The sequence below is a fragment of the Canis lupus genome, chromosome 2, assembly GCF_011100685.1.
Source record: "Canis lupus familiaris isolate Mischka breed German Shepherd chromosome 2, alternate assembly UU_Cfam_GSD_1.0, whole genome shotgun sequence".
NCBI lineage: Eukaryota > Metazoa > Chordata > Mammalia > Carnivora > Canidae > Canis > Canis lupus.
In genome coordinates, this window is record NC_049223.1 from 59,529,345 (window position 1) to 59,551,459 (window position 22,115).

The 22,115-nt window shown below is 41.8% G+C and overlaps 1 protein-coding gene across 1 annotated transcript in view; it reads left to right on the forward strand.

The window, feature by feature from the left end:
- CES5A (carboxylesterase 5A) overlaps positions 1 to 11,135 on the forward strand; it is a 29,189-nt gene extending 18,054 nt beyond the window's left edge. Inside the window, 4 exon segments of the mRNA NM_001003969.1 lie at positions 657 to 804; positions 7,934 to 8,083; positions 10,723 to 10,795; positions 10,904 to 11,135. Of these exon segments, the coding sequence (NP_001003969.1) occupies positions 657 to 804; positions 7,934 to 8,083; positions 10,723 to 10,795; positions 10,904 to 11,135 (603 nt within the window).
- The last annotated feature ends 10,980 nt before the right edge of the window (positions 11,136 to 22,115 follow it).

Consider the following 22,115-nt stretch of genomic DNA (forward strand, 5'->3'; position numbering starts at 1 on the left):
GCAGTGGGCCTCAGGCCTCAGGGGGACTGACAGGACTGGACTCTATGCCAGACAGCATGTTTCTTTCTTCATATCTCATGTAATCCTCTGAACCGCCCGCTTATTATAGATGAGGGAACTCCAGCAAGAGACCAACGAGCTCAAATCAAACAGCAGAGAACTCAAGGCAGTCCTGCTTCCAGAAGCAGGGCTGGCCTTATGGGTATGCGACCTGTATAGTCACAAAGGTCCATGCTGAGAAAAGTCCCACACCTGGTTGAATGTTATGTTGTCACCATCTTGAAATTGGTATAATTTTTGGACACGAGGCCTCACGTGTTGACTTTGCTCTGCACCCCACAAACCATGTAGCCAGTGCTGCCCAGGGATGACTGTTTTGAAACATCTCAGAGAGACATGCACACTGTGATTCAGGTGCAGGTAGACTTGCACAAGAATCATGGTTGCACCAGTTTGGACAACCACTTACCCTCTCAAAGTCTCAGTTCCCTCATCTGTGAAATGGGGTTAATTTTGGTACCTGTGCCGTAGGGTCACTGTGTGGGTTACATGAGACAATGCATGTAAAGACCCCAGAATCATGCCCACCCAAGCAAATGTTCAATGTGTTGGCTATTGTTGACCTCAATCTCCTATGACCATGATTTTTTTTACAGCACATCCCCAACCAGTACTTATATCTTGTGGCTGATCAATACTTCTACAACAAGCACTCCCCAGTTGAGATTCGAGATAGTTTTCTGGACTTGCTTGGAGATGTGTTCTTTGTGGTCCCTGGGGTGGTCACAGCTCGATATCACAGAGGTGAGTCTCTTAGCACCCCAATCCCCCACCCCACAGCAGGGTCACAGTCCAGCAAGGCCAGTGGCTGCAGCAAGTCTTATTGCCTGACCACTGGCCACCTGCTCCACCCTACTTTCCTTCAGTGAGAGGGAGTTCCCGAGGATGCATGGGATACAACCCTGCATGCTGACCTTTGCAATTCCTGTGCCTTTCAGAGTTCAGGGATTTTGATTCGTTCTGATGTTTCTGTTTCTTCTCCAGGGCCAGGCAGAAAATTCCCGCCTCCCCATAATTTGGGGAAGGGGGGGCCTAGTTTCCCAGATTCCTTTCTCTTTAGAAGTGTCTTCCCAAGCATTTTAGCTATAAGGAATAGTGGGGCAATCAGAAGAGAGTATTACTTGTGGGGACACAAACCTTGTCTTCCTTCCTCCTCCCTCTCCTCTCTATCTCTTTCTGTCTCTTCCATTCCCCTTTCCTCCTATTTCCACAATTTTTTATCAAGAGAGCCCACTATGTGTCTGACAGTCTTCTGGGCTCTAGAGCTCTAGAGATACAGCAGTGAACAAAACAAAGACCCTGCCATCATGAAACTCACAATCTAGTTGGGGAGATCAATCCCAAATTAAGTAAAGATAGAATCTATATGTATTAGATGGTAATATACGTGAAATAAAACAGAGCAACGGATAGCAGTTGTAGGGTGCTGTGGGACTCTATATCATAAGGTCTACAAAGGTGACAAGGGAATGAGGACCAAGAAGTGACTCTTGAATTTGGGAACACAAATGTCACTGGTGACCTTGACAGGAACAATTGTGGTAAGAGTGATGTAAGTAAAAGCCTGGCTAAAATGGATTCAAGAGAAAATGCACAAACCGATCTGAGAATACAATCCCAATCTTAAAATCTCAGCAGTGGTTTTGGAGAAATGAGCGAATTGGTTTTAAAAATTTACATGGAAATGCGAGGATAGCCAAAACAATTTTGAAGAAGAATAACAAAGCTAGGGGACTTACAGGTCATCTGATTTCGAGTCTTATTTTTGAGATACAGTAATTAAGAAAGTCTGGTATTGGCTGAAAGACAGACAAATAGAACAGAGTGGAGAGTCCAGAGAATAGCCAGTTTTTGACAGAGATGCTGAAATAATTCAGTGGAGAAAGGAAATTCTGTTCAACAAACAGAGCGGGGATAACTTGATATTTATGTAGAAAAAGTGAACCTCAACCCCTAACTCACACTATACTAAAAAAATCAATGTGAAATGAGTTGTAGATCCAAATGTAAAAGCTAAAATTGTACTTAGGCAAAATTAATATATATATATATCATATATATATTATATATATATATATATAGCTCATCAAAAAAACATTGTTAACAATGTTAGCAAAAATGGTGGAGGAAGGAACTCCAAAAATCTGTTCCACCACAAAAGCAGTGAAGAAGCTGGTAAGTACTGTTAGAATCAGTTTCCAGAATTCTGGAAATAAATCAAGGGTTTACAGCAAACAAGTAAACATTTAATCAAGATATAGATCCTCGAGTCTCAGTGAGAAAGTGTGGCATTTTAAGTTGCTCTGCACCATTTCCTGCTACCAGCTAGGCAATGGCCTTAAAGACAGCAACCCACATTTATAGTATAGACTCCTAGTACTGGAGGGAGAAAAAAGGACTTTATACTCAAAGAATTATGGTTATTTGCTTTGATCTATCTAGAGGTTCCCTAAACAACTAGGCTCAAAGGATTTGCTTTTATTTCACCTAACCCAGAAGTATCTCAAGGATTAGGCACTGCCTGGAGGGCATTTTTCATAAACATTTAAAGGGAAGTGCATCTGCTGGGGCACCTGGGTGGCTCAGTTGGTTAAGAGTCCAATTCTTGATTTCAGGTCAGGTCATGATTGCAGGGTGATGAGATTAACCCCTGTATCGGGTTCTTCACTGAGCATGGAGCCTGTTTAAGATTCTTTATGTCTGTCTCCTCTATCCCTCCCTACCCCTGCTCACATGTGCACACATGTATGCTCTCTCTCTAAAGAAATTTAAGAAAAAGTAAATGCATTTGCTGCTGCCACCAGAGGAAAGGAATAACAGTTGAAATAAACAAAAGACAATACTTGGGAGGAAAAGCTGGGCTATATAATGCTCTGGGAATAAAGATTTGAATATCTCCCTCATATTACTGGGAATTTAGAAGGCATTGTGTATGTCCAGAGTGGGGAGCATGCTCAGAAAAGGCCTGAGATGCCCTAAGCTCTTAAATCTGGCTGACCTGAAGGCTCTGTTCAAACAGAAGGTGGAAACTAAGTAAGAGTTGTAAACTGTCTGACTGAGTGTTGAGGGCATGCTCCAACCATAATGCCCATCTTCAAAGATTGGGGGATTTTGTTTGTTTGTTTGTTTTAGACATTTATGAAAATCTCAGCTGACCCATAAAATTATTGGTTGACCACTAAGATAATAGGAGAAAGACTTCAGTGGCCACACATGACCAAAAATAGTCAAAATTAGTACAAAAACATTTCTAAACAAATAGATGACAGCTACCAGAGCAAGCAGTAACAATAAACCACAGAAAAGGGATAGAATCTGTTGTTCAGAGTTGCCACATTATAATATTCACAATCTCCAGTTTTCAACAAGGCATGCCAAGAGATGGGAAAGCATGGCCCACAGACAGGAAAAGAAGAAATTAATAGAAACTGTCTCTGAAGAACCTCAGACATTGGATTTACTAATGACTTTAAACCGACTATTAAATATACTCAAATAGCTAAAGGAAACCACATATAAAAAATTAAAGGAAACCATAAGAATGATGTTTCACCACATAGAGAAGCAATAGAGAATTTATAAAATTATAAAAAGGACCAAATAAACATTCTGACATTGCAAAATACAACATCTGGAATGGAAAATTCACTAGAGGGACTCAATGGCAGATTTGAGCATAGAGAAGAAAGAAACAGAGAACTTGAACTTAAATTCATGGAGATTACTCAGTGTGAGGATCAGAAAGAAAAAGGAATGTAGAAAAATAAACAGAACCCAAGAGACCTGTGGAACACCATCAACATCCCAAGATATGCATGCTAGGACTTCTAGAAAGAGAGAAGAGAAAAAAAGAGGTAAAAATAATATTTAAATAAATAATGATCAAAATGTCTCAAATTTGATGAAAGATGTAAATATTCATGTCCATGAATTTCAGTGAATCCCAAGTAGGAGACATTCAAAGAGATTCACACAGAGACATATAATCAGTCAAACACCAAAAACAGAGAAATTCCTAAAAGCAGTAAAAGTGAATCAACTAATCATGTACAAAGTAGCTTCAATAAGATTAACAGCCAACTTCTCAACAGAAACCACAGAGGCCAGAGACAATAGAATGACATATTCAAAGCGTGGCGGGGGGCGGGGGGGAATAAGGAGGAAAGCCTGCCAACCAGATTTCCATATATTTAAAAATGAAGGATTAATCACAACATTCCCAAATAAACAAAAGTTGAGAGAGTTTGTCACTAGTAAACCTATCTGACCAGAGATGCTTCAGTCCTTAAGGCTGAAGCAAAAGGACACTAGACAGTATCTCAAATCCACAAGAAGAAAAAACTCCACTACAGGTACTCATATTACTTATGTTTACTTATAGAAGTTAATATTAATTTATTTTTGGTTCTCTAATGTCTCTTTGTTTTTCTATATGACTTAAAAGACAACAAAATAATAATTATAAATCCATGTTTTCACATACAGTGCATCAAGATGCAATTTGTGACAATAACAACATAAAGGCACAAACTATAAAGGAGGAAAGTTTTTGCGTACTATTGAAACAAAGTTGGTATTAATTTGAAATAGATTATTTTAAATTAGGATGTTAATTGTAATCCCCAGGGCAACCACTTGGAAAGTAACTAAAAATATATATAGTAAAAGAAACAAGAAGGGAATCAAAATGGTACACTAGAAAATATTATCTAACACAAAAGAAGACAATAATGGAAGAATTGAAGAATAAAAAAGATATAAGACATATGGGGAACAAATACTAAAATGACAGAAATAAGTGCTGCATAATCAATAATTACACTAAACATAAATGGATTCTCTCAAAAGGCAGCAATTACAGAATGAATGGATTGTAAAAACAGTCCAACTGTATGCTGTCTATAAGAGACTCACTTTAGAACTAAAGATACAAATAGGTTGGAAGTGACAACAAATTCTTAGATACACGAAAAAAAAAACAGATAAATTGGACTTCATTACAATGAAAAATTATTGTGCATCAAAGGGCAATATCAAGAAAGTGAAAGACAACCCACAGAATAGGAGAAAATATTTGCAAATCATATATATGATAAGAGTCTATTATTTGGAATATGTAAAGGACCTTCTAACTCAACAAAAAGCCAAACAACTCAATTCAAAAATGGGCAAAGGATTGAGTGGATATACAAATGACTATTAAGCACAGGAAAAGGTGATTAACATTACTAGCCATCAGGAAAATGCAAATCAAAACTACGGTTACATACCACTTCATACCCACTAAAATGGCTATAATAAAAGAACAAACAACAGAAAATAACAATGTTATTGAAAATGTGGAGAAACTGGAAATCTCATATACTACAGATGGGAATGCTAAGTGGTACATTTAATGTGGGAAATGGTTTGGCTATTCCTCAAAAAATTAAAAATTGCCATGTAACCCAGCAATTCCACTCCTAAGAATATACCCAAGATAATTGAAAACCAGATGCTCAAGCAAAAATTATACATGAATGGTTATAGCAGCCTTATTTAGGGAGGCCAAAAAGTGGGAACAATTCAAAAGCCCATCAGCTGATGAATGGATAAACAAAATGTGGTGAATCCATACAATGAGTTATCATCTGACCATAGGAAGAAATAAAATACTGATGTGTGCTACAACACGATTGGACCATGAAAACGTTATGCTGAGTGAGAGAAGCCAGATACAAAAGGCTACATGTGTAATTCCATTTATATGAATTGTCCAGAAGAGGCAAATCTACAGTCAGAAAGCAGTCTCCAAAGGGCAGGAAGGAAGGGTAAATGGAGAATGACTGCATAAGTCATTCCCCACACAGTTTCTGTTTGGGGTGCTGAAAATGTTCTGGGTCTAGATAGATGGTTGTACAACATTCTGAATGTACTAAAAGCGACTGATTTACGTACTTACAAATGGTTAAAGTGGTGAATTTTGTGTTATGTGTATTTTACCTAAAACAAACAAATAAAACCAACGCTGCTATGAAAATGAGAAGGCAGGCCACGGACTGGAAGCAAATATTCACAACATAAGTATCTGACAAAAAATACATATCCAGCATGTGAGAACTCTTACAATTCAATAATGAAAATACAATCCAATTGCAAACGGATAAAAGGCTTGAAAGGACACTTCACAAAACAGGATATATGAAAGCCTTTTGGCACATGAAAAGGTACTCAACATTGTTAGTCATCAGGGAAATGCAAAATAAACCCCAAATGAGGAAACCATTTACACCTACTGGGATGGCTAATATTGAAAACACAAACCAGAAGTACTGCCAAGGATGTGGAATATTCAGAATCATGTACTACTGGAGGGTATGTAAACTGGTGCAACCATTCTGGGAAACTCCTGGTTTCTTATAAAATTAAATGCACACCTCCCCTGTTACTCGACCATTCTACTTTTAGGTATTTACTGAAGAGAAGTGAAAGCATATGTCCTTACAAATGACTTATTTATGGATATCCACAGTGGCTTTAATCATAATAGCACCAAACTAAAAAGAACCCAAAAGTCTATCACCAGGTTAGTGGGTAAATAAATTGTGGTGTATTCATACAATAGCATACTACTTGGTGATAAAAAGAAATCAGCAACTAATACACGAAATAACATGGATGAATCTCAAAAACATTACACAGAGGAAAAAGAAGCCAGACACACAAAAAAAATATATATTGTGTTTCATTTATGGGGAGGTCAAGGACAGGCAAAATTAATCTGTGATGACAATCAATAAAAACACTCATGTCTCCTGGTAGAGTGACTACAAAGACACACCCAGGGTGATAGAAATGCTCTGTACACCTTGGCATGGTGGTTACAGGAATGTGTATACCTTTGTAAAAACTCACCAAACCGTATAATTAAAATCTATACTTTTTTATTGTTCATAAATGATACTTCAATTAAGAGAGAAAGCGAGAGGGAGATGCCTGGGTGGCTTAGTCAGTTAAGCATCTGCCTTCTGCTCAGGTCATGATCCCAGAGTCCTGGGATGGAGCCCCGTGTCGGGTTCCCTGCTCAATAGGGAACTTGGTTCTCCCTCTACCTCTGCCTCCCTGCTCTCCCTGCTTGTTATCTCCCTCTCTCTCTCTCTCAAATAAATAAAGAAAATCTTTAAAAAAGAGGGAAAGAGGGAGAGAATGAGGAGAGGGAGCAGAGATAATGAGTATTGTAGGGTCTTGTTAGAAGGGATTTAGAGAGATAAGCCAGTAAGCAGAGGGGAAGCTGAGACCAACAGTATGTGTGCCTGTGTGTGCCTGTGTGTGTGTGTGTGTGTGTGTGTGTGTGTGCGCGCGCGCGCGCGCTCGCGTGCATTAACGGGAGACTTTGTAAGCATGTTGGCTACTGACAGCGGTGGTCCAGTAGAGAAAAATTGATGATGTAGGGAAGGTGGGCAGTGGGGGAGGGGGGATTACAAAGCAAAGACCTTTAGCAGAAGACAGGTGAAGGGATGTTGGAAGCAGGGAATAACTTCATGTGGTTTGCCTCTGGACAATTGAACCAGAATCAGTAAGAGGAAGGCACAGGGAGGTAGATCTTTGTTCAGCAAGAAAGGCTTTTAGAGAAGGAAAGAACTAGTGCCACCTTAGACTACCCTGAGGGGTAGTAAACTCTTGTCACCCGGGGTGCAAGGGCTGCTGTGCCAGGAAGTTCTAGCCTCTGATAAGGAAAAGGGAAGTTGGCACATTCCAAGTCACTATTATCTCTGCGCCGTCCCACCCAGGGTATGGAGGGCCAGCTGGGTAGGGATGTGGGGCCAGCCCCCCCACCCCACCCCACTCCCTTGAATTTCGCACTGGCCACAGGCCCTCTCCTACCTCTGTGCAGATGCTGGTGCACCTGTCTACTTCTACGAGTTTCAACACCCACCTGAGTGCTTAAAGGACACGAGGCCAGCTTTTGTCAAAGCCGATCACTCTGATGAAATCCGCTTTGTCTTTGGAGGTGCCTTCCTGAAAGGCAACATTGTCATGTTCGGTAAGGAATGGGCTACGGGGACTTCTGCTGGTGCAGGGACTCGAGCTTGGGATGAGCTGGGGAGAAGACGGGACTCGCCTGTTGTCAGCACGAAGTCCCTCTCCCATCCCACAATATGCAAGAGCCCAGAGGTGGTTAGAATTTAATCTATGGTTTACAGACACAACCTTTCCTTGGAAAATGCCCCCACTCTTATTTTTAGAAACCAAGGTGAAAAGGAGTTGCCAGCATCTGCTTGATGAGTGTTTCTCTTTGTACTAAAGCCTAAAGGGGTGGACATTTGGGGGACACTCAGGCAATCTAATTTTTTAAATTAAATTAGAACCACTTTCTTGCTTCTCTCTCATCACTGGTCTCACCCTCCCTGCCCTTTCCAGAACTGTCGATGAGGCTACCACCCAGGACTTTGAAAAGAAAAACAAAACAAAACAAAACACGTTTTTCATAATTCCAGCCCAAAGGGCTCTAGACCCAGGTGATCTAATGTAGATGCTTGTGAACTGCTACTGGCGAGGTTAGCTCATTGATTCTTGAATTTACAACCTATTCAGAGCCTAAAATAAGAAGCCAATCAGATGAGGTTATCCATAGGGAAAAAAAATTATAGGAACTACACGCTATAGATAGCACTAAAATTATTAAAGAATTGCACAATACCGGCTCTTGACCACTTCATGCTGGCGCCTCGGCAAGGACAGAGCCTTTGCATAAGTACGTTTGTGTGCTGAGGTTTATTTGTTATGTCACTTATAATTATTATAATTAATTATAATTCCCATCCTTATAATGCAGATAATAACACAACGACTACCTCTTAGGTTATCACAATGAGTAAGTGAAACAATTCTCCTAAGGCACACAATAAGTGCTTAATAATGTCACTGTTACTGTTACGCAGCAGCCATCACTGAGCTCATACTGTGGGACGGGCACAGGACTCTCCAAACGGGAGAAAGTGAACTACGTGTGTGTCAAATGTTAAATTCCTTAACATCCAAAGAGCTCCTGAAATCAGTGGGAAAAGAACAATCCCGTCGAAAACTGACTAACAGATACAAATAGGCAGTTTCTGGAAAAGGAGACATGAGTGATTTTTAAGCATGAAAGTCCACTTAACCTCACCCATAACAAGAAGATTGCACAGTAACTTTGAGTGAGCCTTTTTCATCTATCAATGTTGGGAAGAGCAATACATTTTACATAATGCATTTGTGTAGGTGTGGGGAGACAGACAACCTGATATATTAATGTAAAACTCTACCATATTTATTTTATTTTATTTTTTTATAAATTTATTTTTTATTGGTGTTCAATTTGCCAACATATAGAATAACACCCAGTGCTCATCCCGTCAAGTGCCCCCCTCAGTGCCCGTCACCCAGTCATCCCCACCCCCCCCACCTCCCCTTCCACCACCCCTAGTTCATTTCCCAGAGTTAGGAGTCTCTCCTGTTCTGTTTCCCTTTCTGATATTTCCCACTCATTTTTTCTCCTTTCCCCTTTATTCCCTTTCACTATTTTTTATATTCCCCAAATGAATGAGACCATATAATGTTTGTCCTTTTCTGACTGGCTTACTTCACTGAGCATAATACCCTCCAGTGCCATCCACGTTGAAGCAAATGGTGGGTATTTGTCATTTCTAATGGCTGAGTAATATTCCATTGTATACATAAACCACATCTTCTTTATCCATTCATCTTTCGATGGACACCGAGGCTCCTTCCACAGTTTGGCTATTGTGGACATTGCTGCTAGAAACATCGGGGTGCAGGTGTCCCGGCATTTCATTGCTTCTGTATCTTTGGACTCTACCATATTTAAAGTGCAGATAGTGTTTTCTCGAGCAATCCAACCAACTTCTAGAATCTTTTTCTGCAATTATACTTACACCCAGGCAAAAGTATAGGCACACACCGAAGCATTGCTTTTACCAGGAAAAGGTTGAAAATGATGTAAAGATCCAGCAACAGCGTACTGGATGCAAGAATTATATATTCATATATAACAATAAATGGCAATAATGGAAGGTTAATAGGCGACAGGGTGGAACTATCCCCTGGATATGATTTCAGTAGAAAGAAAAAGATGCAGAACATGTGTTCATATGATACTGAATGTATAAAAAAGGTGTCCACTTAAACCCTTGTACATGTCTAGCTGGCCTTTGGAGGACACTCAAGAAGCTGGTAGCCATGGTTGCCTCTGAGGCTGGTAACTGGGTGTCGGGGGAAAGAGATGGGAGAGAAACTCATTGTCATTAGATTATCCTTCCTGTATTTTGGATTTTGTACTTTGAGCAAATATTACTTTCTCAAAGAGAGAAATATAATAATTGATTATTTGATGGAGAAGTAGTGGAAAGGGAAGGGGAGGTGGTCTCTGTCCCCAGGGAACTTGCAGCTTCACAGCTTCAAGCTGGAAGAGCACAGCCTCCTGCGCCATTGGAAGCCACCATTCCTTGGGTGAGCCGTGGCTGCTCTGGGCCTCAGTATGTGCAGATGCAAAACGAATGCATTGATTGGTGGGCTGGTGAGAGGATCCAGTGGGGAGATGTGAAGGTGATTCAGCAGATCTCAGTCACCTTGGCCTTCTGGTGAATCCGTGTGAGAGCCAGAGTTTGCCATTGTCTCCTTCAGAAGGAGCCACAGAGGAGGAGAAATTGCTGAGCAGGAAGATGATGAGGTACTGGGCCAACTTTGCTCGGACTGGGTAAGTGAGCCCCCACCCCCACCCCGACCCGCCCCCAGCCGGCCTCCTCCCCCACAGTCAGGTGTCTGAGGATGGAAATCTCACCCCACCCTCTGCCCTCACTTCCAGGGACCCTAATGGGGAAGGCCTGCCACTGTGGCCGGCCTACAGTCAGAGCGAGCAGTACCTGAAGCTGGATTTGAACATAAGCGTGGGACAGAAACTGAAGGAGCAGGAGGTGGAGTTTTGGTCAGATACTCTCCCCCTGATAATGTCCATGTCCACAGCACCCCCTGGTCCTCCTGTCCCCTTACTCTCCCTTTCTGTGCTCCTGCCTTTCTTATTCTCCTCTGCTCCTTGAGAAATTCTCGGTGATTTGGTTTTCCTTCTGCAGTTTCCCCTGCAATCATTAGCTCCATTTTTATGTTTAGCTACTTTGTGGCTTTTACTGATGTTTTATGGACGTGGGGATGATCCTTAGGGGACTTCTTTTCAATATCAAATAATGCTGCTTGCCTTGGAATGCCACCAGATTGCTTCAATAAACCTGCAGGAGAGCTGGCCTATAGGTTGGCATCATAATGATCTTGTTACTAAGAGGAAACAAAATCAGAATGTAAAATATGTACAGGGGAGCAGAGTTTAATTCTGTGCTCAAAACTCTCCCCTAGCCCCCAGCATCCAAGACGAGGTGGACTTCCTATCACTGCCGGTGTGTGTTACCGGAAATATGAGTGCTCCAACTCCCAATCCAGGCAGGTTTCAGCCACAGTGAAGCATGGATGTCCTGAACATCAATGGTTTGAACTGGGTCTTTTCTCCAGCTCAAGACGTATGTATGGGAGGAGGGGTGAGGAGGCCAGAGAGCCTCCTCCTCAGCAGTGGAAACCAGAGATCCCCCAAGGTCAAGACCCCTGGTGGCAAAGTCAGGTCAGGAGAACATCAAGGAGAAAAGGTTTGCCTGATGGGGTGGAGACCAATCCATCCTTCAGTAAACCACACTGGGTGCCTGGTGTTTATCAGGCATATCCCCACTGGGGCTACAGAGGTGAACAAGACACGCTGTCCACCAGTGGTAGGCAGAGACAGCAAGCAAACATTCACACAAGGGAATATTCACACAAATTTGATAAGCTCACTAAGGGAGAGCGAAGTGTTTCATGAAAGTGTAAAAGGGGGACCTAATTTAGGTGTGAGTCTTAGAAAGTTCTCTCTGAAGAAAGGACAAATTAAAGTCAACCAGATGATAGGGAGAATGCTGGACATACCAATATTCAAAAGATGCACTTTTACTTTTTGTATCATATTATAATTTAATGTTTAATTTAATATTCAATATATTTACATATTAATTTATAATTTATATTTAATATGTTAATATAGTTAATATAATTTAATATTTAATTTAATTCATAGTATAACTACATAATCCCTATTCTATCCATGTAATTTACTAGGGTAATTAATTTTTCTTTGTGATTGCCTCAGGATTACATGTGAGGTGCATAGAATAGGAGAGTTTCTGAAATGTCAGTAGTGTAGAGTTTCTCTGGGTCAGAGATCTCGGATTCCTGGGCTCAGTTTGGCCCCCAGAAATGTTTTGTTTAGCCTACGATGTCAACATTTTGAAATTAATTTTCAGTTAATATGAAATTAGGGGAATTTCACTTTAAAAGCCATATTTCCAGCCCCTCCAGAGAAGAAGGAAAAGGAAAAGAGGAGAAAGGGTGAGGGGGAGAAGAAACCTGGCAACATTGGTGCTTCATTTCCATATGGTATCCAGGGCTTCTGACAGTCCATACACACCTTTGTGCAAATTAGAAGGTATCCTTTCTTCAAAACCCAGCCATCTTCCAGGAAATCATCATCATCATTGATAAGTATCTACATCTATGATATGAACAGTACATCTCTAAACTAGTGCCCTTGTGCAGTGCACAACCTACACAACTGTTCTCAGTGACCCCGATGGAACCACCTGCAGGAACTGAGTTGTGGCCACCCTTTGCAAAGACATAAGCTCTCAACTTTTCACAGTCCTCACTATTCCCCTTTGTCTTGTGCTTGGTCCATTTCACTTATTGATATTACCCAACCCCTGAAGATGTTCAGGTTTGGACCCCAGCCTCTCATTTTATAGAAATCTACGGAGAGGTGAAGGAATTCACCCAAGATCACTCAGTGATTAGCAGTAAGTCAAAGCCAGGCCTCGGGTCTCTTGTCTTTCCAGAGCAGGACTCTTTCTGCCATGCTGCCTGCCTCCCTCAGCATATGGTCCAAATCTGTTGGATTGTCTCTGGCTTAGGTGGTTGTGGAAGGGGTTGAATCAATAATACTTGGGGCATTTTCTAGTTCTAGGAAGAGGAACCAAGCCAGACACAAGCAAGCTGGAAATTCAGTTGCCTCTGCAGCTGCAGAAGGCTAATTTCTACATTGATATTTGGCTCTACTCACAGCTAGAAAACACCACTCAACTCATTTTTTAAAATACTATCATATTAAATGACATTACACTTATTTATATACTGTACACAGTCTCGGCATCTTCAAATATGGTTCTAATTTTGGTAGGTGTCTTGCAAGAGGGAGCATATTTCTAACTCATCCAGATACAGGGCCCTCTTTCCTCTTTATTCCTGTCCACATGCCACCAGATGTTGTACTGAGTTAAAGTTGAAATGTAAATGCCACTTGGCATCCTGGGTTTTTTTTCCCATTTAATTCAGGGTTTCCTATCAGAAGTGTAAGTTAGAAGAATCACCCGGAAGGTTTTTCCAAAATTCCAATGCCCAAGCCACTCCCCAGTCCAGCCAAACCTGAAACTTCTTAGATGGAACCTGGAAACATATATTTTCACTTTTTTGGCATTAGATGCACACCCTTGATTAAGAACTGCTGAGTAGTCACAGTGTGGTGGGTAGTATGTGTTTCAAGTCGCTAGAGGATCATCAAAGAATCAGCTTTCATATCTGTCTGATGTGGATATCACCATTTCTAGCCAGTGGCCTGCTCCTGGAACATTTATGGATATAATTTGATAAGCAGCTTTGAGAATGGAGTACTTTTACTTTTAAAAATTATTCCTGGCATTGGGATCTGCAGAAGATGGACCCATCACAGGCCATGCCCTTTTAAAATTTCTCTTCTTTTTGTTTTTTAAAAGATTTTGTTTATTTATTTGAGAGAGAAAGAGAGTAAGCAGATGAGAGAAAGAGCAGAGAAGGAGAGGGAGAAGCAGACTCCCTACTGAGCAGAGAGCCCGACGTGGGGATCAATCCCAGGACCCTGAGATCATGACCTGAGCCGAAGGCAGGTGCTTCATTGACTGAGCCACCCAGGTGCCCCTAAATTGCTCTTATGTTCTACAAATTCACTTCCCCAAAGAGTCTCTTCACTTCCTTCTCATCAGCTACACAGCCCACCACTATAGAAACAGAAAATAGTTAATTACTTTCTTATTGTAAATTAAACAACTTATTTTTTTATAGAAAATCTCCCACCCCCCACCCCCACGTACAATCTTGGACCTGAATCACTAAGTCAAATCAAATCGAACACAACTCTGGAGACAAACCAAATCTTTGCCTGTGAACTCCCTAACGTGCAGCAGAGGGCAGCATTATAAAAGGGGAAAAATTGCTTTCCTCCCCTCCGAGGCTCCTGAGGTGCTGGTGATGTGATACTGCACAACTTGGAAGGTAAAGAAGACCAAACAAAATAGTTACATTATAAACAATTCTATTTATCATTATTCCTTTTTTTCTGTGGCACTTGGAAAAGGGAAAATTCTAAATTATAACCTGAAAAGTCTGACTTCAATGAATACACTCAACAGACAGAGCAGAGGTTGGAACTAGCAGGTTTTTTCTTTCCTAACTTTTGTACTTTCTCATCAAGATCTGAGGAGCCCACCCGAAATGGGCGGAAAAGTGGTGGGGTCCCTCCCTGGTGCCTCCCTGTTCCTCTTCCTTCAAGGGCCCTTTAGACTCCAGACCTTTCTGGCCAACCCCAAAGCCCAACTCCCTGCTCCGTGGTCCTGGCTGCAGGTAACAGATGGGCAGAGATGGGAGGGGATGTATTCTCACATCGTGTATGACATTTATTCACATAGTATGTGGTTACAGGTTTTGTTTTGTTTTTTAAAAAATATTTATTCATGAGAGATACAGAGAGAGGCAGAGACATGGAAGCAGGCTCCCCATGGAAAGCCCAAAGAGGGATTCAATCCCTGGACCCGAGATGACACCCTGAGCTAAAGGCAGATGCTCAACCACTGAGCCACCCAGGCGTCCCTGTGGTTGTAGGTTTTTATTGCTGCTGTATAGTCATTATTTGTGTGACTATATGCCAGAGTCTATCCATTCTACTGGTATTGGGCATTTGGAGAGTTTTCAGTGTCCAGTTATTATGGAAAAAGTTGCCGTGAATATTTTAGAACATGTCTTTTAATGACTACATACGTGCACTTCTCTTGGATATTTACCTAGGAGTGACTTTGCTGGGTCACCAGGGTTTTGTATGTCAGCTTTAGTAGGCACTCCAAAAAGTTTTCCAAAGTGGTCGTGCAGACTTGCCCTCCTACCAACAGAGTAAGAAATTTCCAGCTGTTCCATATTGTTGTCATACTTGGTATTTTTCTAAAAGGTTCTTCCACATTTATCCTTATTCATTACTGTATATTCCCTTTCTTAGCTTTGCTATAATGCAACAATTGATTTACAAAATTGCATTCCTATGGACCATTGATGGTCAGTTAGTAATAGAAGTGCAGGGACAACTCTGACCACCATCCAGGCCACTAGTTAGGTGACCAGGCATTGGCTTCATCAAAGGTTTTTTGATCCTCAGGGAACATCTTCCTTTTGACACTGAAGTCTCTGGACAGAAGCCACACTATGTTGATGTTGCCAAGGCTCTTATGATCTTCTGTTGTAATCAAGTGATTGGATTCCCCAGATGCCATCAATTCTGGAACTAGCAGAGGCAGAGCACATATGAGAACTTTGGTCTGGGGATAGGAAGAGGGGAGAGCTGGACTCCCATAATTTGCATAATTAGGGGCTATCTGTACCCCTGCTTTCATAGATACCCAGTAGCTCTAGATCCAGAGGGTTTTCTACTGCCTCAACTTTGAATGTATTAGTCTGGCTTGGGGTGGGAGGGTTCCCCCCTCATGCATAGATTTTCCCTTTCTCTGTTCTAAAAGCAGTTGTCACTCCTCTGTCCACATTCTTGCTTCTAAAATGATGATGTCATCAATATATGTTTGTCCACAGCTACGTAGCATTCCATAGTAGGGATACTTGATAACTTATCCAGCCGGTCACTATAGCTGGTGACCTCAGATTGTTTCATAGTTTTTACTACTGTCAGCATCACGGAGGTGGACCATCTGAGGTATACATCTTTGGGCTCATTCAGAATTATTCCTGGTTAGAGACTAGTTTGGACAGTGGAGTCGCCCCTTTGGAGTGTTTGGATGGTTTCTGCCAAATTGTCCCCAAGAAAGCTTGAACCAAGTTTCTCACTCATGGCAATCATTCTTGTTTTTCCATACTCTTGTCAATATTTGGCACAACCATTAAGCTTAACAGTGGCAGAAGTCCCTGCCACTTTGATGGTGGCCATCTGAGTGTGTGATTTTAATTTACATGTCTCGATGTTTGCATTTACCGGAACATGTTGAAATGACACTTTACATGTGTGTAGCCTGAAAGGCCCTTGGGACCTGGGTCCCTGGGCCCTTTCCTCCACCACACACCTCCACCCCCGATGTCTGACTTGCTTCCATAGAAATACAAGGAGGCACAGGGCAGACAGTGACTTGGGGTTGGGGTTACATCTCCCTACCCCCAGCTGCCAACGAACTCACTAGGCATTCTGAAGATTTCATGACCCCCAGGACCTTCTAAAGTGAGAACCGAGGGCCAGCCTTGGTAGATCCTGGGATTTGGGCAAACCACTGTGCAGTCCAGCATTTTGGAGATGCTGCTATCGTTATTCTTGGCTGAGGCCTATGGGAACCCAGTGGGCAAGCTTTCTCATGCAGAGAATTTAGCCTTCTCTGGAGAGGAGAACTCACCTCCCACCTCCCAGTGAATATTTAAGAGGCACCCTCTTGACCTCTCCAGTGGCTTGCCTGCTTCTGCCAGATTCTACTTTCAGAAACACCCTTTTCCTCTTGTCACTCCCAGGATTAAAGACTTTGAATTGTCCAGCATGAAAGCCAGCTCTCCTTAGCTTGCCACTTAAGCCTTCTGTCCTCCATTTGCCTTTCTGGACCAAATGACCTCCTCAAGAAGTCTCCAGAACTATCTTGTACCAGTGCTAACATTCTCTCCTCTTTGTTGCTGCAAATCCTGTTCATCTCTTAATGCCCTGCATAATCAGAAGTCATGGGTGGTTTGGGGATTCATAGACATAAACTCTTAACAGTGCTCTGAGTAAGAAAACACACAAAACACTTTTCTCATTCAAGGTCACTGTAGCACCCAGATGTCTATAACACAATCTATAAAAACAATTTGAGTTTGCTGGACCCTTCCCAGAATATAATTCAATCTTAACTTTCCAGGGCCTCCATTTTTATGTGTCTTTCTGATTCACCCTTTTTCCTTCTTTATTCTTAAGAGGCTGAAGGAGACTTTTATAGAGTAGCTTGAGCAAGCAGGGACTAGGTTTACAATCAGGCTATTACAATTTAAATAAAAGAACTACAGACACTCATTGTTTACCAAAGTATAGTAACTTATTCCTGCAGTTTACGTAAGATGACTTTAGATGGTGCACAAATAAACTTTAAAGCATTACATAATGGTTATGTATTTATTTTGCTATATGTTGGAAAAATATCTCTAGTATCAAGTTTGTGATTTAGTGGATATTATTATCTGTGGCAGGAATTGCCATTAAAATCTGTCCAAGCTTCCTATGCACACAACCAGACCAGATTTCCTGGTCTTCCTTGCAATTAGATTAGCCATGCGGCTACATTCTTTCCAATGGAATGTGAGTAGAGATGAGGAGTGCCACATCCAGGCCTGGCCCAACCCCCCTGTTCATTCCTCTGTGCTTCTCTTAATTCCAACTGATAAGAATTGGCACCCATGACAACATTAGAAATTATGAGTTAAAAGTGGTAAAGCTGCCATGATCAGGAGTTGGCAAACTGGCCCTTGGGCCAAATTTTGCCTGCCACTTGTCTTTCAAATAAAATTTTATTGAAACACAGCCATGTCCATTTGCCTAGGTGTTATCTATGGCTGCTTTTGCTACAACATCAGATTGAGCGGTTTCCACACAGACCATATGACTCACAAAGCCTAAAGTATTTACTATTTGGTCCTTTACAGAAAACTTTTCCTGACACCTTGGTCAGATCACTGAAGGACAGCTACCTTGTTCACTGAACAGAACCATATTCCTCTACAAAAGCCAAAATAAGCCACTGAAATTCTGGGACTATTTGCAACCATAGTTTACCCTACTCTCACCATATACTCTTACTCTGCAGAAGCTAATTAGGCAATCCCGTGTGATTGCTTGATGGAGATGGCATGAGTGTTAACAGTTGGAGACGAAACATCTCCAGTTGTTTGTGCCTTTTGGAATGACCCATGGCTAGTGAAGCACTCCCTTCCAGAAGCCACCCACAGGTCAAAATTTCCCACAGGTCCTCTGCCTCTGTCAATCCTAGGACATGGGCTCATATTTCTTTGTGTGCTTATTTTAGTAGGTACTCTCCATGCGTCTGTTGCATAATTTGTTGGAGAGGTTTGGGGGATAATTTGGAGGCTTCAGAGGTGTCTTCTCCCCTAAGATCTGGCTTGAGAGTTAAGGCCAGTTTCTAGGATTTTACTCCTCAGAACATCTATCTCCACATGAGAAACCTTAGAGAGTTTCCCAGGGGAAAAAGCAATAATTCCCACTGAAGAAGAAGAGCTATATTATTTACAGAGCTAATAAGATGCAAGGAGATCATACACATTAAGCAAAACTGAGGTCTGGTGTGAGGCTTTGTAAGCTCCACCCATTACTCTGCAGAATCATCATGAGTCAGGAATGGGCTTCCAGGCTGCAGCCAGACATGGCAAGGTCTGGGAGTGGCTGCCTCTGTTTGCCGAACTGGCTAATGTCACAAGCAGACATGTGATTAAACAGTGGGATTGAGAGAATAATCAATCCCTACCTTTATATTTTACCAAGACACCCTACAGTTTTGTTTTGTTTTATTTTTTAAGGCTGAGAACCAAGGCTATATTCCCAGGCTGCAAAGATGAGCTGGTCAGGGAAAAAGGTATAATGGTTATGCCTAAATGTGTGTGTGTGTGTGCGTGTGCGTGTGTGTATGTGTGTGTTGTGCTAAGGGATTTGAAACAGTCTTGTTGTCTGCTTAGGAAGACAAGCCAGTTGTCTCATGTGGATAGAGATAGGGGTCCTCTTTCTTAGGGTGGTCTTTATGATTCATGTTTCTTTTCTGGATGAAAAGGAGGAACCCCAGCCTAGGTCAATCATCATGGAAATAGTCACCCCTGGGGACTGACTCTAATGCTGTCACAAAGTCCTCACCTCTGTCACAGTGCTCCCCTCACTGGCCTGCCGCAATGGCTAGAATGAGTGCAAATTAACATAATTTTTTGAATTTGGGTGGCCAGATGTTTCATTTTAGCTATAACCTATGGCCTTGGCCAAGAACCCATGAAGTTTTTTGAATGGTGTCATGTACTTTTTGGCTGCTGGTTGTCCAGTTCTTTCAGATGTCAATATTGATCTGGCCTGGACAAGAGCAGGCTTGCCAAGTGACACCGGGAAAGTAGTGCAAACATAGAGAAGGCACAGCCACCTCTTGACTGCACCAGCCTGTAACCCTGTTCCACATTTGCTTCCTCTCCATTGACAAGAACACATCTCATGTCTTCAGCTAAATGCAGGAGGATTGGGGTGTGTGATTCCAGGCTGAACAATGACTTCTCAGCAGAAAGTCCATCTTCCCTGGGAGAGGGGTACCATGAAGACTGAGCTAGCAGCAAGCACCTCTGCTGCCCAATCCCTACCTGGCTCAAGAACCCTAGCACTCCTGTTTCCACCCATCCTTCCAGGCAACCTGAGGGTCCAGCAGGGGTCAGCAGGGAAGCGTGGGAGCTTTGAAGGGTGGAGGTAGAGAAGTTACCAGGAGAGAGAAACCACAGGAACTCACCCACAGGTGAATCAAACATGTGCTTAAGAAACCAACAAAGTCATTCTGTCAACAAGGTTTTGACAGCACAGCAGAGTGTCTAAGAACATTACACAGTTTTTGCTCAATCTCCAGTTCTCCCAATACTTGATGTCTCTTGCCTGGCCGAGTGCCAAGAAATTAATAGTATCAATTCACAGGGTCCCTTTGAGAACCAAGTGAGGTACTGCATGCAAAGCGCTCAGCATCTTGTTTGCCACACAGTGAGCCCTCAATGACTATTTGTCACACAAATGCCTGGATGACTAGAAGTGGCCAATATAAATAAGTAAAAACACAACACAAGAGCCAGGAAATGGCTGCTGTAATACAAATTAGATGTATAACCTTACAGGACTTTTTCTACACAAAGGTATGCTTTTACTAAAATGGGATATTGTACATGACTGGGTTGTTAAGTATTTCTTTATTTTATTGAAAGATAATTCATGGGACGTTGGGGTGGCTCAGTGGGTTTAGCATCCAACTCTTGGTTTTAGCTCAGGTCATGATCTCATAGTCCTGGGAAGGAGCCTGGTGTCAGGCTCTGAGCTCAGGGCAGAGTCTGCTTTCCCTCTCCCTTCCCCTTGTTTCTTCTCCCTCCCTCTAAAATAAAAAAAGAATAAAATCTTAAAAAAAAAAAAAAGATAATGCACATGCCATAAAATTTACCTTTTTTAAGGTCTACGATTCAGTGTTTTTTTTTAAAGTATATTCACATAGTTGTGTAATCATCACTGCAGTCTAAACCCAGAACATCTCATCAATCCACAAAGCAGCCTCCTACTTGTTATTAGTCATTTCGCATGCCCTGTCCTCTGCCCTGAGCAACCTTTAATCTTTTTGTCTCCATGCATTTGCTTATGCTGAACTTTTCATATAAATAGAATCATATAATCCATGGCCCTTCTTGTTTGTGGCTTCTCTCATTAGTATATGGTTTTTCAAGTTCACTCATGTTGTAGCAAAGATCCATACTTCGTTTCTTTCTATGGTTGAATAATATTTCATTGTGTGGAGAGATCACGTTTTATTTATCCATTCACCAGTGGATGGTCATTTGGATTGTTCCCCCTTTGGGGGTATTAGGAATAATGCTGCTCTTTGGGTCTTGTTTTTGAATGGATGTGTTCTCAGTTATCTTGGGTAGATATACCTAGAGTGGAATTACTGGGAATATAGTAATTCTATGTTTCAATTTTGAGGAACCACAAAATTGTATCCTAAAGCAACCTCAAGTATTTTATAACCTGTTTTTCCCCCTTCATAAGAAATCATGACTGTCCATCCTTGTCAGTAAATGGGGCGTGAATCACTAGTCTGAGTGCACAGTATTTCCTTAGCCAGCTGTACCAAACTTCATTTGAAGAATTCCCTTTTGTTGGACATTTAATGATTCTATGAAACAGGCTTTGAACATCTGCCTTGTGCCCTCAGCAGATACACGACACTCTCCCAGATATACCTAGGGCACTTTGCATCCCTGTTTTGGTTCTTTCACCCTGTGCAGCAGCCTACCAAACACACACCATATGTCTTACCCACTTCATGGTGAGCTCCCCTTGAGGAGAAGGAATATCACTTGCATTCATCTCTGTACCCATACCACCTAGCCTAGTGTCCCACATTTGGTAAATGGAGAATGAATGGAATAATAAATAAATGGAAGGATGGATGGATGATTAGAATCAGGGACTGTGGAGACATAGGGTTCATTCACTGTAAAAACATTCTATCCAAAGATCCCTGCCTGGAGGAATAATGCATTCCCTGAACCTGGAGGTATGTGACAGGAGGTTGAGTCACTTGGCATAAATATTGTAAAGTTAATTTAGACATCAAAAGGGAAACCAGATGGGGCACCTGGGCGTCTCGGCTAAGCGTCCAACTCTTGATTTTGGCTCAGTTCGTGATCTCATGGGTCATGGGATCAAGCCCCACGTGAGGCTCTGCCCTGGGCAGAGAGTCTGCTTGAAGATTCTCTCCCTCTGCCTCCCATCCCCCACACTCTCCCCTTCCAAATAAATAAATAAATCTGTTTTTTTAAAAAGGAGGGGGGAGAACTGATGAATTCAAGGTGCTTCCAAACTTGAGATATTATGGAAAAGTAGCCCAAGCAGCAAAGAT